Consider the following 16,470-nt stretch of genomic DNA (forward strand, 5'->3'; position numbering starts at 1 on the left):
TTTACTGGCATGAGATGGCAGGAGGGCACCTGAGGGACTATGCCTACAATACCATTCAGTGCCCAAACCAGGTTTATTTTGACACAATCCATGCATCAATCTCAAAGTTTATCCTTCTTCATGACAAAACAGTAGCACACAATACATTCATTTAAATGCCTACATTCATCCTACAGAGATTCACTGGATAAGATAGTCTTGCTTTAGTATTATCTATACAGCATTTCAGCATTTCCTTTTGAAGTCCTAACCCATTGCTTTGCAGGAGGCAGAGGATGACCTTTCTTTTGAAGCAGCCCATTTGGCTACACAGTTGGGTTGCTGATGGAGCTCAATTTTAACATTTATTGTGGTGAGAAGCCTTTGTTTCTAACAAGACCAAATTGGCCATATATGTAACAAAGTAGCCAGGGCAGTAATGGTGCCTTCCAAACAGACAATAACAAATGAAGAAAAGCAAATAAACAGAAAAATTAAATCAGCACTGGAAGAAAAAATCGGCTTCCATAAGAACTTTGCTAAGTACATTCAGTTTCAGTCATCTATGGATTGTAGTTACATATCGTTTTTTCCTCGGCATGTATTCTTATGATTGTTACATACCCAATTAATGTGGGCTGCTAGTAGTACAGGTATGGGATCTGTTATCCAGAATGCTCCAAATTGTGGGAAAGCCGTCTCCCATAGACTCCATTTTTCCAAAATAACTCAGATTTTTGAAAATGGTTTTCTTTTTCTATGTTTAGTAGTTTGTACATGATCCAAACTTAGATATAATTAATTCTTATTGAAGGCCTATTGGGTTTATTTAGTGGTTTAATAATTTTTAATAGACTTAAGCAAATTACAGAAAGATCCATTATCCCAAAAACCCCAGGTCCTGAGCATTCTGCATAACAGGTCCCATACCTGTATAACATAGTGGCCACAGTTCCAGGAACAAGATAGTAGTAAAGATAGTAACTTGATGTTCTCCTATGAATATAAATTAGCCACTGTTTCAGGAGAGAGAGAAGCAGAGAATATCTCTGCAAAAATGTCAGTATCCAAACCCCAGAACAAGTGCAGTCAGAGACTGTGAACGTCAAATGTAAATATTACATAGTCACAAACAGTCCCAATCTAGACAATTTCAAGTGAAGTCAATATGCACTACTTGCTACACCATCTGGATACAGAAAGGACAGCCAATATGTGGCTCCGGATCGTGGGAGTCATAGTTTAGTAACAGTTGGGGAACCACAAATTGGCTTTCTCTGTTGAACATTTCACTGTCACATTATGCGATACCGAGTACTTGGATTGCATTTCCTTGCTGGCACTTCAATTTATTTTTTATCCTCTACTATTAGAATTAGTATCCATTTACTGTATACTTTTTATTATTAAACTGATTAACATGGATTTATGCTATTACCATCAAGTGCATAGTACAAATGTAGACTAATTTGGCAATACACCTATTTCAAAGCTTTCTGGACAAAGGGCTTTTGCATAGATCCATCACCTTTACAGTGAGTATCAGGAGCATACAGTAAAGCCATAGATCATGGATAGACAATGTTTGCATTCCTAGAAATGCTGGAATGGCGTTTTTCTCATACTGTAGATCTCCCTGCCTACAGTGTTGACCTGAACTCGTGTCATCATGAAGGCTATGAAGAAGGTGTGTGATGTCATTAATGAGACAGTATTTGTTTTACTTGATACATAATGTCCCTTTTCTGTCTCTGCATTTAATTTGCCTGACCTTCTTTCTAATGTTCAGCACATACATCGGTGTGCACACAGTACTCAAGGATCCCTTCAATTACATTGTGGCATATTCATTTATCTTTTACAAACATTGCAATTATTGCTTGGCACATATCTTAAAACTAGATTTAATAAATCATATAAAACATATTTGACCCCACCCTTAAAAAAAGGTTCCAAAAAGAAGGCAAAAACTTATATCAACCAATGGCACCAAATGTAATCAGTGTGGCGCACAATTTTTTAATTAATATTGTGGACTTCGGCTGAATATTTGTTTAATCCTGTTTTAATTTCGAATCCTGTGAGTATACCCAGTGGGGGGGCTCTTTTATTAACAATTGAAAAGCTTTATTTCACTATATGGCTTTCCTAACTTTGTTTTATCCAAGGTTGTGAAGATTAAATTAACTTTGTTTGGCCTATATACCTCGTAAATCTGGTGTATAAATATTCTTTCCAGAGAGGTTATTACCTTTATTAATGGGGTTACCATACTGACATGGTGGATGTGTTTCTGCACTTTTTATTGAGCATTTACGTATCTGGATATCTTGCACCAGGAGTTTTCTTATTTGCTCTTCCCCAAAGAATATATTTTCAAGCCTATATGTTAGTCCTGAAAGGTGGACACATTTAGAGGGAGCTGCAATCAAACACTTACTCCACAAATACAGAGCCAATTTGACTTTTCTGCTTCTATTAAGCAGAGCAGGAACTGGATAAAGATGCTGGGAATTGAGAGTAAGTCAAGGAATTCTTGGGTCCATGACCACCTTTAAGTCCCAATCAACCTGCAATAGATCCTGCAATATCTGAAAGAGCAAATCATCTTAGATCTACCCTTATATATAACATATAACATCATGCACTGGATAGGTTGGCACCAATGTTTGGGTCCCCATGATGGTAAACTTTTGCCCAATGCGGTAACTAATTTCTTTGGCTTTTTTAACTCCAATTTAGTAATGAGATCCTTTTTATAACTCTACTTGGCCAGTGTTGAGTGGTCACCATGGATTATTGGATTTGGGCTAACTTTGTATTATATTATGAGCCCCTATGTTGTATCTTCACATAAAGCCATTTTCATAATGATTTGATCAGAAGTTTCACAATAGATATGTATGCATGAAAAGAAGCTCGACTGCAACTGTTTTATACAACTGCAAGAACAAGTACTGATCCTATCCATGGAAATTTTGAGGCCAACCCACCATCTCTGAGTTACAGATGCAAGGTTGTTCAAACTGTACTACATAGTGGTAGCCTTTATTATAGCTGTAATCTTAAATCTTTAGTAGATAAACTCCATGAGCCGTATCCTGTTTACCAAATAAACCTGATACCAACCAGAATGTCTAAAAACAACATGTACTCAGCTATGCTATGAAACATATAGCCACCAGACTATACCATTTGAAGGGGTTAAAAACTCCACGCATAAAGATAATGGATCTGGCCAGAATTTCTTAAAAAGGACACATTTCCAGCTCACATGCATACCCTCTTTGAGATATTAGCCTGTGCTGCTCTACCACAGCTCTGACAGATATACCTAGAATCCTACTAAAATTAAATGGACACCAGCCGCACTCTCTCCTCTCTGCAAAAGGAAAGAAGTACTGAGGGCATTGAGCAGTGATGTCACTCATTCATGCCATCATCAATACTCCTTTCTGATTGGCAGGATACATACATTTCTCAATGTCTGTTGATTAGTGCCAAAGATTACAAATCCGTACTTAAATTGGACAATCCAGTTTGCATTAAACCTTTAAAGGGGCTGTTCACCTTCAAACAACTAGTTGTTATCAGATAGATCACCAGAAATAACAACTTTTTCCAATGACTTTGTATTTTCTATGTGTCACGGTTTTTCTAATATTGAAGTATAAAGTGTCATTTCTCTCCTTCTGAAGCAGCTCTGGGAGGGGGGGTCGCCGATCCTGTAAACTGTTCTAAATTGATACATTTAGTTGATACATTTCTTATCTTTGTCCCTGCTGAGCAGAATCTCTGGGTTTCATTACAGGCAGCTATTAGAATTGATACAATTGTTGCTAATACTCCAGAGATGCTGCTGAGAAATGTATCAACTAAATGTTGCAAAATTGTAACAGTTTAGAGTCTGCACCTGAATTACTGAGCTGTCAGACTGAAACACCACAGACACGAACATTCAACTTTAAACTTAGATTTTGGAAAAAACTTAAAAAATAAATAATGGAAAGTAATTGGAGAAAGTCATTATTTCTAGGGAACAATCTAAAAACAACTAAATTGAAAAAAGTGTTTGGAAGGTGAACAACCCCTTTAAATTAAAAACATTACTTTCACAGAGCACATGTCATATACATGAGTCCCATTTGGCAACGTGTAAGGGGCACAGCACAGCAAATGCAGGATATATAATAATCTTCTCACGCTGAAAACTGGAAAATTAGCACTTATATGACATTTTGCTCGCTTTTATTCATGGCTCATCCAGAGGAAAATGAATGTAGGTTTTTTAAAATAATGGGCCTTTCTACATTGCAGGCAGTTGTTGTTTGTTAAATTGCTAGCTGCTCAATACTTGGCAGGTACAAGGGCAGGGTGGCTTTCCCCCCTATATCTTGCCTTGTAGCTTATGAATTCCCTCGGAATTATTTGATGTTATTATGTGGCAATAGGAGAATTTACAACACTGACTGTCGCCTGGAAAGCATAGCATCTGGCAGCAATATATCATTTATACAGTTCTTAAAAACGCTCCCAGGAAACCATTTTTCATGGTACAAAGCAGCACAACTCATCAATGATGCGGCTTATCCAAGAGAACTACAGCTCCCATCGTCGTCTAGCATTTAGTAGTCCAGCAATACAGTTTAAGCAACATATTGACACCACTGCTGAAATAACCAAAACAGCGCCCATGGAGGCTAGACATATGGTGCAGATACTATTTCATGTGGCCGGCTCATATCCTCATGGGAGTATATATATATATATATATATATATATATATATATATATATATATATATATATATATATATATATATATATATATTTAGTGATATCATCAGTTATAAATGGTGCTCATGTCACATGATTTATTGAAATGCATATATTTCAGAAATAAAGTCAATTACGCTCAATACTTACACTTTTTGGGTTACAATATAGCCGTATCTGTCACCACTGGAAGATTTCACCTGTAACTGCAACCCTTCCACATACACTTTATTTGGTTCTTCAAAATATGATTTTTCATCCTGCGCAAGGCTTTCTTCAACCCAGTGCTGCCCCTCTATAAACTCCCTGGAGTCAATGTCTTCGGCAGATTTCTTCTGAGCATTTAGTTCTCTTGTATATGTCTCGCTCTTAACATTTTCTATCCCATATTTTTCTTCTTCTTCATCATCATCAGAGTTGTAGTTGATATCTCCAAACCTCAGTTCAGAGCTGATCGGTTCTTCAGATATAAACTCTCGTTTAGGTGGGTTTACAGTAAAACCAGGGAGGTATCCATCCTTTGGGCCTGTTCCTTCAACCTTTCAAAAATATATTTAGTTCATTAACACTATAAAATTATTATTTTAACATGAAAATTAATTGGTGCCCATGGAATGGTAGTAGGGCAAGAAGCTTTATTTGAGCCTATGAGTAAGTGCCCATTCAGGCACGAAACGTGTCAGGCTTTTTGTATGTCCTAATAAAGTTTTTTTATTAAAACTTGAGCTACTGATTTACTATTCTTTGCATCCTGCAAGAAGCTTTATATCAGAAATTCTTTATGTCGCTTCAGTTGTCGATGAAACAAAGCTCCCTGCACCTACCTAGGATTGGTGAAGCCACCTAAATTGGATAAGGGCTGTGGTCCTAGACATGGGCCTAATTAGAATAGGATCTATATTCCATGGGTCAATAAGAAAACTGCATGGATTATATCTATAATATCCCTCAGACTAGATGTACAGGCCATACCCCGGTTCTTTTAGCAAGTGAATTACAGCCTAAGCTAGGCAAAAACTCAAAACAGAGTTCATAAGTGTAAAGAATATTAATAAACATCTGGCTCCTAATGTCTCTCAATTACAATAATCAAAGGGGAAACAAAAAAAAATATAGTGATATTAGTGACCCTTATGATATGTATTCTACAATATGAACATGATTTACTGTAATTTAACTTTGGACATATAAAATTTTAACAAAACAAATTATTCCCTATTAGAAGTTTCTCACTAACAATTTATGCAAACCAAGAAAACTTTTTTTATTATCACATAAGGCTATGTTTATTGGTCCCTTCTAATTTAGAGAGGTGTATAGAATATTTGTACGGACAAAAGTTAATTTCTTTCATTGTTTTCAAGTCATTAGCAGACACCTACAGAAATTAAGATTTTCTCAAAAACTGTAATTACTACACTTAGATAGAACATAGTTCAAATTAGAGTGCACCGTCATTGGAATTGAAAGAGAAACCCAATTAGATTAGAACTGTATTATATATTTTCAAATTAAAACAAAAACCAAAAGGTCTCTAAAAGTTATTTATATAAATACTGTTTAATCGGTAAAACCTTACCTTCGTTTCAGACTGAGAATCGCTTTCATTTGTCTCTTGATCTGCAGGATAAATGAACGTAGTTATTACTTAGTCAGAAGCAACAATGCTGGTATTGTACTGGTATGCAGGGTGCAGAATATAGAAGCAAATTGTCATGTTTTTCACACTTTGTCCCATGTTGAGCAGGTGCAGACAGGGCGATACATGGTGGATTCGCCACTGCACCACTAACGTTTGCATCATTCAGACTCACACATAAAGACTTTGGGGCTCATTTATCAACACTGGGCAAATTTGCCCATGGGCAGTTACCTATAGCAACCAGGCCAGCCAGCTGCAAGTAGAACAATGAAAGCAGCAATCTGATTGGTTACCATGGGTTACTGCCCATGGGCAAATTTGCCCAGTGTTGATAAATGACCCTCATTGGCATGATTGCAGGGGGGGCCGGACCACAGGGTCTGCTTCCTCTATAGTCTTAGAAATCCCCCCCCCAGTCGCTTTCTTCTCTCATCAGTCATGAGCAGTTGGGGAGCTATGGACGTAAGTCGGCAGGTGGGGATGGCCTGGGTAGGATCTTCTGGGGCAGCATTGCTACACCACTGGTTAAAGATGACCAGTTGGTGTAGGTTGCAAAAGACCATTGTACATACTACCTGCCCTACTTTTAATCCAGCACAAGGTGCAGAGCACAGGTATGACACAACTGCTTGTTGAAGGGCATCTTCTGTACCTCTTCATCCAGGGCATTAATAAATGATCCCTATGATAATTTCAAAAAAGTACAGCAACTCTTGAACGTTTGCCATATGTTGACAGATTATTTGCCATTGAAGTAGGCTAGGGACACAAGTTCAGGGAAAAAATATTTGTAATTCAGGGATATCCAACCTGCAGCCTCAGAACTGTTATTGAGTTACAACTTCTAGCAGCCCCCAACAGCATTTATGTAACTGGGAGTAACTTGTTCTTGTAACAAAATGGACTTGGTGCCAGCGGGACATGGGTGATGGCACTTCAGTAGACTGCAGTTTAGTTGGTTCCCAGGAAATGTGCATTATAACAACTATATAAATGTCTGAGGCCTCGTGTACAATGGCCTCACACATTGGGCAAAGTGCAAAAAAAGAAGCAATATGCCATTATTTTGCACTTTGCCTACAGGGTGGACAAAGTGCAATTAGCTTCAGGCTTTTATATTCTGTTTCAGAGCACAGAGACTTGCAGACAGCACTCCTTCCAAGAGGGGTGGGCGAGGAGAGGCATGTGGGCATCCCCCGGTACCAGGAGAAGGAGCTCACATCATGGCCCTGTCCTTGGAGGCTGCCCAAAGACAGGTGGTAAGGACAGGGATGACTGCTCCTCCTGACTTGAGTGCTACATTTTTCATCTGGTATTCAATGCAGAATGTGGTGCACAGAGCACGCAAGTGCATCAGGAATGAGCACCAAGGGGCATGTTCTTGCTTTTCTTTAGTGCTCTTACATTGGCACTCCCAGGATCAAGAATTACCCCTCTGGTCAATGGCAGCTGTTACTAGGCCTAAGACAATGTAATATGAAGCAATTAAGCATATTTAACATGCACTTATATTAGGAAATGGCACCCTCAACTATGCTATAATATATTTTGCTTTAAAACACAAGCAATAACATCAAATAAGAGCACCAAATAACCTTTCAACAAATAAAGAAGATATTAATATTTAGCATTGCTCTAATTTTAGTTGTTCTATTACCTTGAAACAGGCTGTCGATTTCCTTATTTTCTTGGGATCCCTGTGGTTCTGTTGGGTTTATGTCAATTTCCTCTCGCTCTGCTTCTAGCTTTCTGCTGCTTGGTTTCTCCCCATCCACAAACTGAAGAGTGTCGGAAATTACATCAGCCAGTTCGTCCAGCTCTTTGGGGCTGAGGTTATCAACGTTCAGTTTGTGCTTTCCTAATTCCTTCACCACGTTCTGGATGAATGTTTCTTAGAAAACAGATTATATTGGGGTTATTTTTCTAAGGTAAAATCTCAATGGATCAAGCCCTATTCTAAATATATATCAAGGGGGTTATTTTCCAGAAAATTTGCTTTGAGGGGAAAAAAATCTGATTTTCACGATTTTTTCATCCGATTTTCACGAATATTTTTTTTTTTTCATCCGAAAACTCATCAAACTTCGGGGTATTGCACGAAACCCAGCGCACATCAAAAAATCATTGGGACTTCTGACTTATATGCAACCTCGGCAGGTCGGAGATGCCGGATTTTCAGATTCGGACCTTTCCATCCTCAGGGTTTAATAAATTCCGAAAAATTTGTGATTTTTTAAAAGTCCGATTTTATTTAAAAAAATCTTTCAAAATCGTGATTTTTGCATTCGGAGTTTAGTAAATAACCCCCTTAGTATACCGTGCAGTTTCATGGAAAACGGTATCAGTTCACATTTCACCATTACACTATAAGATGTATCATGTTACAGGGCTTTTAAATAAAGCTAGGGATGGTGCTGACCAGATGCCAGCTGTAGAGTAGTTCAACAAGTTTGCCTCACCTTCTTTCATTGTGAAATGATGGATTCTGGGCCAAGTAGTTTATCTGCTCTCCAGTGAATATGTGTTATAGGAAGCATGGGTCCAGATTCCATCACTTCACAATATGACAAGGTAAGGGCCTAAGGGGTGGGGAACTGGTCCCAAGCAACACAGAACCACAGCATCATGGTTATCTTTCTATCTGTGGTATCAGGTATATCTGTATAATAAATATATATATATATATATATATATATATATATATATATATATATATATATACAATACTTGTTGTGCATACACCCATCTAAATAAGCTCTGGTCAAAAAGGGGGAGGGATGTTTTCCTTTAAGAAAAAATTAAAGTCAACAAAGAACCTCAAAGCTTGCAGTGTTAATATTTTTGCACGCTCTCACCGAATCTAGGATGAAATAACCCTGGCTCTCCCTAACTTGGAAAAAAGAAAATCCAAAATGGCAGCTGTGATGAGGGCTGTCACAAGAATGCCATAAGGCGAAATTTTGCAGGTGCATTCTCAAATAAATATAGTGATTTAAGTGTGGCATAGATGAGCTATTGCCCAGTTAAATGTTTGGCTGTAATAGACCCAAGCTTAAATTCCCCTTTACATTAAACAGATTAAATTGTCTGTATATAACAAGGACAAATAATGTTCTGTTTTACATCAACCCATGATTAGTGATAGTCGAATAAGTTCACCAGGCGCGAATTCGCTGCGAATTGCCACTTTTCACAGCCGGCGAATAAATTCACAAAACTCCCGTGAAGATTTGCCGGCGTCAACAATTTTTGGAACAGTCGCCGGCGTCAAAAACATTGCATGTCAACACTATTCGAACACACATTGAATTTAACGCCGGCGTCAAAATTCGCAATTTATTCGGCGAAACAGGAGAACTTCGTCCATCACTACCCAAGATATTTCTAAAACAGAAAAAAACAAAATAGAAAAAATATTAATTTGGTGAGAACCAAATACAACTATGTTTTTTTTCTTATGACATCACAGACATGCCGAAAAGAAAATATATTACCATCCACTGCACTCAGAGGGTCCTTTGGGTCTTCCAGACGAGAACTGGATTTATAGATCAGCGCTCCGAGACTTGGCTTTGAAAGTACTCTAGCTCTCGGCCTCTGAAGGAAAGACTTTATTTTGAAAGCATCTCCTTTATCATCTTTAGGAAGCACTCTATCTAGTAGATTCATCTGGGGTATGGAAAGGTATCTGTTAGGGGTGGATAAGGAAACTTTTGCTCTTCCATTAGGATTGGTTTTATCAGAATTGTGCTTCATTGTCTTTTGTGCAAGGTAAGATTTTAGCACAATAAGGAGGGATTTCTTCTCTTGGTCCAGCTCTTTAGGTACTTTGCCTGGTAATGGTAAGGGTTGGGGCAAAGTATTCGTAGGAAGGTGCTCTGTAGAGTATGAAAGTGTGGGCGATTTCCCTTTCGATTTCTGGAATATACGGTCAATAAACCGATCGGATTTTATATTATCATTCTGGAGAAAACAAGAAAGAACTTAATTAAGAACATGGGAACTGTCACGTTTTAGAGAACAGATAAATATTAGATTGACTTTCACTTCAGTTCCATAGAAAAATGTCAAGCGGTGATCCAGCACATCGAATCTAATTGCCAGTTCTTTTTAGGAACCCCGCCGGGATTCACTTATGACAAATTCATTATGAGATATCACGTAGTTTTAACAGCTGTTCAAATAACTTTATGAAACTTTTTAAATAAACGTTGATGAGATGTCGATCTGCTATCTCCATTTAGTTGCTTATTTTATGGAAGCTGAATCCAAAACAACTTCCTAGAAAATTCTTATCTAACATCTACACAACTGGTCAAGATGACCACATGCCAAGATATCTCATACTAGTCCATGAATTTCTGAAGTTGAAACATGAAACCAGGAACAAAGGCAACTTGAACTGGCAAATGTATGGTGTCTTCTGTTGGCCTGTGCATGTCCAAACTCTTTCAATTAAAAAAGATAATAATCTTTATAATGTATTTACATATTCAGAGCTACATATTATTCTTCTCTTTCATCATAATCATCATCTTTCTCATCATCCCACACAAACCTTTCCATTGTCTTAATACAGATGACATGCTAATCATAACCTAAGGAAACCATATGAAGCATCATTACCCATGGTTTATGCTTCTAGCACTAAAACACTGACTTAATCAGTACGTTTCAGTCTTAGGGTAAGGCCACACGAGGAGTTTTCTATAGTCGCCCGAAGTTGCCTCACTGAGGCAACTTTGGGCAACTACTGAAAACGCATCGCCGCATGTGCATTAGCGCAGGTGACTTTTCATTCTAGCCTATGGGGAAAAACGTTGAGGCAGTTCGGGAGATAGTTGCTCAAAAGACGAGGCGATTAGTCGCCAGGCGAGAAAATCTCCCCGAATCTCCTCGTGTGGACTAGCCCTTATCAAAGCAAACAAAGCTCAAGTATAAGGGTCAGGCCACACTGGGCGTTTTGGGGAGATTTGGTCGCCTGGCGACTAATCGCCTCGTTTTTGTGGCGACGAGGAAACTTCAGGCGACTTTGGAAAACGAACAGCCGTGTGTGATTAGCACCGGCGTTTTTTCATTTTAGCCGGCGCAGGAACAGGGAAGGCGTTTGGGGAGATTGGTCGCCGATAAAACTAGGAGATTAGTCGCCAGGCGACCAAATGTCCCCTAATAGAATCGATGGTGCTTTGAAGGTCACATGTTCTGAATCTCTACAATCGGGAATAATTTGAATCATTTTGTACATTTAACTAATGGGAAACTATAACCACTGTAATAATGAAGTTTTGATTTTGTTTACTTTTCAAAACAGTCACTTACATGTGAGTGTACGGATAATTTTATTTAGTGTGGGAGCAGCCATACTACTTGGAGACATATTGGAGAAAAAAAGTGCGCTTGCAATAACATTTATGTAAATATTTAGGGGCGATTCAAACTAAAAATCATTCGACTATTCGACCATTCGATAGTCGAAGTACTGTCTCTTTAAAAAAAACTTCGACTACATACTTCGCCAGTTTAAACCTACCGAGGTACAATGTTAGCCTATGGGGGCCTTCCCCGTCACTTTTCTAAGCTTTTTTTGATCGAAGTAAAATCCTTTGATTGATCGATTAAAATCCTTCGAATCATTCCATTCGAACGAATTTCACTTCTATCGATTGATTGTAGGATTTGCGCAAAATCCTTCGAATTCGATATTAGAAGGATTTTACTTTGAGGGTCGAATTCGAGGGTTTATTAACCCTCGATAGTCGACCCTTAGTAAATGTGCCCCATAGTGTATTATTATCTGAAAATACTCCTGTCGAGGTCATATAGAAGTCAATGGCAGATATCCCTGAAGTTGTTTCTTGACATCGTTGTCTGCACTGGAAATAAATGATAAAGTCTGGGTTTTTGTCCTATAATCTGCAGCGAAAATTTGATAAAATCGAGTTTTCAGAGATGCCACTTATGCAATACAAATTGACACTGAATTTTGTTTCAACGTTTTATTGCTCAGATCGTGGAAGGGAGTTTGGCCGACTTTGTTTTCAGAAAAAACTGAGTTTAATTTGACTTTTAGGAAATCAGTCCCCTAGTGTCCAGTGGTAAAATGGCATTAAAGTGTAATAATTTGGCTGCAATTCTAGTGGCCTGCTATTGACGAAAGCTGCTGAGGAAACTATGGAGCTCCTGCTGTGTTCAGGGTTCCCCAGCATCAATAAGCCTACTTGTGAACAATTCTTTGTAAAAGGTGGGGCAAATGAACAGGCACTAAACACAACAATGTCCCAGTGGAAGGAGTGGGTTTGGACGCAATTACCAGTAAAGAATACATAGAATATGTTCTTTGGGGCAAATTCACTAAAGGTCGAATTTTCGCCAGCAACCGATTCGCCACACTCCGCTCCATTCACTAAAACACAAAGTTGCGTCTCAGCAGCTGAACGCTGGTGAATTTTCTCTAACGTTACTTCAGCTGGGCGAGCATTTCACTAGCGTTCATTTCTGCCTGGCGAAACTTCACTAGTACTCTTACGCTAAGGTTAATTTGAATAGGGCGGGTACCTAAAAGTCATATGGACATCTTTATTAGTAATCTTGGTGCAAATGCTTGAAGTGGCCACTTTTTTCACAAAATCGATAAGGGTTCAATTTTATTGCTATACTTATTTTTTATACTTATCTTTCTATTCTGAATCTCTTCCATCCTGACTACCAAATTGCTGCCTGGTTGCCAGGGTAATTAAGACGTAGCAACCAGACAGTTTAAAGTATAGAATAAATTGTACAATTTTCGATATTAGCAGGTTACATAATACATAAAAAAAATTTTCATTACAAATAAGACACTACTGTTAAGTGACATTTCTATATTTTGGGGTTTCAAAATAACACAGAGACCCTATACCTGAACTATGAACAGGGAAGAATATTTATTTTTAATTATTTTAGAGAAACAAAAGAAAAAAATACTAACACATAGACACAGAGCAAATTATCGCAGTGTAGACTTCTAACATCAAAAGATTCCCATAGCTTTTATAAATATGTAATAGCAGATTTAACCTTTAAATTAGTTTTACTATTTTAGTGAACTCCGCAGCTTTAGGAAAAAAAAGATCAGTAATAAAGAATAAAGGAATAAAAGATCAATAATGCAAAAGAGATAAAAGGGGAATGACATTCTACTGAAAAAGCTAAACTCGCGGCCAGCTGACATCATTTATCAAGCGTTGGTTTATTGAGAAAATCTTTAAGAGGATTGCTTTTAATAAGCATTATAAAAGTCGACCCACAAAAAAGTCAAATAAGTCATTAGGTGTGTTGTCGTGACCTCATAATCAGTATAGAATAGCGTCGTGTTAAAAGGTGTTTTTTATAAAAGTTCACCGAATATTTTCTTTTAATTTTTGGATTCGACTGTACCTGTATACATAGTAGCATAGTAAGTTAGGTTGAAAAAAGACACACGTCCATCAAGTTCAACCTTAAATTCGAGTGAATTTTTAAAGTTAAAAAAGTTCGAATTTCGTAATTTTTTGAATACTTCGACCATCGAATAGGATACTACGACTTTGAATTTACTTTGATTCAAAGTAAAAATCGTTCGAATATTCAACCATTCGATAATCGAAGTGCTGTCTCTTTAAAAAAACATCGACTTCAATACTTCGCCAAATTAAACCTGCCGAAGTGCTATGTTAGCCTATGGGGAACTTCTACAACCATTTTCTACATTTTTGGACATCGAAGGAAAATCCTTTGATCGTACGCTAAAATCGTTCGAATCTTTGATGGAACGATTTTCTTCGAACGTTCGACCGCTAAATTCGGTGAAAAATCCTTCGACTTCGATATTCGAAGTCGAAGGATTTCAATTCGAGGGTCGAATTTCGAAGTTTTTTTAACTTCGAAATTCGAGCCTTAGTAAATCTGCCCCTAAGTCTATATATAACCCGCCTAACTGCCAGTTGATCCAGAGAAAGGCAAAAAACCCATCTGAAGTCTCTCCAATTTGCCTCAGAGGGGAAAAAATTCCTTCCTGATTCCAAAATGGCAATGGGACCAGTCCCTGGATGAACTTTTACTATGAGCTATCTCCCATAACCCTGTATTCCCTCACTTGCTAAACACCATCCAACCCCTTCTTAAAGCTATCTAATGTATCAGCCTGTACCACTGATTCAGGGAGACAATTCCACATCTTCACAGCTCTCACTGTAAAAAAAAACAATATAAAGGAACAAGACAGAACACGAAAAGTAATAATTACAGCTGTTTCTCTGAAATCTATAAGAACTGTGTCTGCTGACCCAGTCAGTATAGCAGCTCCCTATTGTAACAAAACAGTAACAACAAGAGGTGAAAAGATGGGGTTGTATGCTAGTAAGTAGTCTGTCTACCTCACAAGGACCAAACATGGAGTTGTGTCAATTTCCCTGTTAAGTCAAAGAACTTTTGCTTGATTTTGCATGATTAAAACTACAGGTATGAGATCCGTTATCTGTTAGCCAACCATCTCCAAATTACGGGAATGCCATCTCCTATAGACTCCATAATAAGCACATATTTCTAAATAATTAAAAATAAAACAGTAGCTTGTACTTGATCCCAACTAAGATATAATTAATCCTTATTGACTTAGGGGGTTATTTATCAAAGGTCGAATTTTAGAGTTTTTTAGACCTTGAATGAACTCGAATGAACTCGAATCGTTTCTAATTTAAGAAAAAACTCGAATGGAAAAAACTTGAATCAGCAAATTTAGGGTTAACAACCTCAAATGGTTCAAGGGACCTCTGCCATTGACTTCTATATCACTTCAACAGGTTTTAGATGGTGTATTTTCAGAATCAAGCTATTTGCAGGGTTGGGGTATAATAAATCGCGAAAAATTTGAGTTTAAAAATTTGAGTTTTTTTAGCCAGAAAAATAGATTTTTGACTCAAAAATAAATGTAAAAACTCGAACCTTAATAAAACTGCCCCTTAAAGTGTGGAAATCTAAATTACAGCAAGACCCCTTATCCAGAAAACCCCAGGTCCCAAGCATTCTGGAGAAAAGGTCTGATACCTGTATAGGCAAAAATATGTTTTCTAGAGGACTTTTTTCTAAACTCACATGGGAAAAAAAGCACTTTAAAAACACAGCTGTGTTTTTTTTGCTATCTCTATTTTCTACCCAGATACCTTGCATATTCATAATAAAGCTTGAAACAGAAGTCCCAGAAAAAAACAAATTGTTCCTTTTTAAAATTTGACTGTTTAAGAAAATCTCAAAAAATAAAAAGCTTGGATTTTAGAATGGACTTCAGACATCTTTTTAAATTAGACGTTTCGAGATTTGCTCACTTGATAAATTTAACTTCAAAAAACTCAAACACATCGAAATCACATTTCTTAGCAGTGATTTTCTAAAATCATAGAAAAGCGCAATGAAAAATTTTAATAAGACGTTTCTTGGTGCACCAGTGTGCTGGAAAACATCCTGATCCATTTACTGGAGAGGTAATAATGGAAGCCGGCCGTATTTAAAATCCACGGCAAGCACACCAGTGTTGGGACATTAAAGTAAGGATTCAAATTGACAATTGATCATATCTAAAAAAAAGTGCCAATGGGTCAGGGGTATGAACAGTTCCAAAGCTATAAAATTGATTCCATAGAGCTGGTGATATGACGATGCCCATATATTGTATTATAATAGTGTATACTAGTGCACCAAACGCCATACTACAATACTACATACTACTATTCAGTCAAAACGTTTGGGTTAAAAAAAAACTTGAATTTTTCAAGATTTATTATACCCCAAAGCTGGAAATACCTAGAATTCCCGAAAATAAACCATCTAAAACCTGCCTTCGTGAAATTTGAGTTTTTTTCAGTGGATTAAACCTGCTAAACCTGAATTCACTGATTCAAGCTGATTTTTTTCTTAAATTAGAAATCATTAGAGTTGTGAGTTCATTCGAGATAAAAACAAAACCTCACACAGCTCTAAAATTCGACCTTTGATAAATAACCCCCTTAATTAAGATATAATTTATCCTCAAATTGTGCCTTTTTCATGGTGTACTCTATG

At 37.4% G+C, this 16,470-nt stretch overlaps 1 protein-coding gene across 1 annotated transcript in view; it reads right to left on the minus strand.

The window, feature by feature from the left end:
- The window catches only part of LOC108718467 (receptor-type tyrosine-protein phosphatase N2-like), a 606,363-nt gene that overhangs the window by 422,363 nt on the left and 167,530 nt on the right, over positions 1-16,470 (minus strand). The window contains exons 6-9 of the mRNA XM_041565802.1: positions 9,891-10,359; positions 8,054-8,287; positions 6,334-6,374; positions 4,905-5,293 (exon numbers count right to left, since the gene is read on the minus strand). Coding sequence (XP_041421736.1) covers positions 4,905-5,293; positions 6,334-6,374; positions 8,054-8,287; positions 9,891-10,359 — 1,133 coding nt within the window. The remainder of the gene's footprint in view (positions 1-4,904; positions 5,294-6,333; positions 6,375-8,053; positions 8,288-9,890; positions 10,360-16,470) is intronic.

Source organism: Xenopus laevis, chromosome 6L, assembly GCF_017654675.1.
Source record: "Xenopus laevis strain J_2021 chromosome 6L, Xenopus_laevis_v10.1, whole genome shotgun sequence".
NCBI lineage: Eukaryota > Metazoa > Chordata > Amphibia > Anura > Pipidae > Xenopus > Xenopus laevis.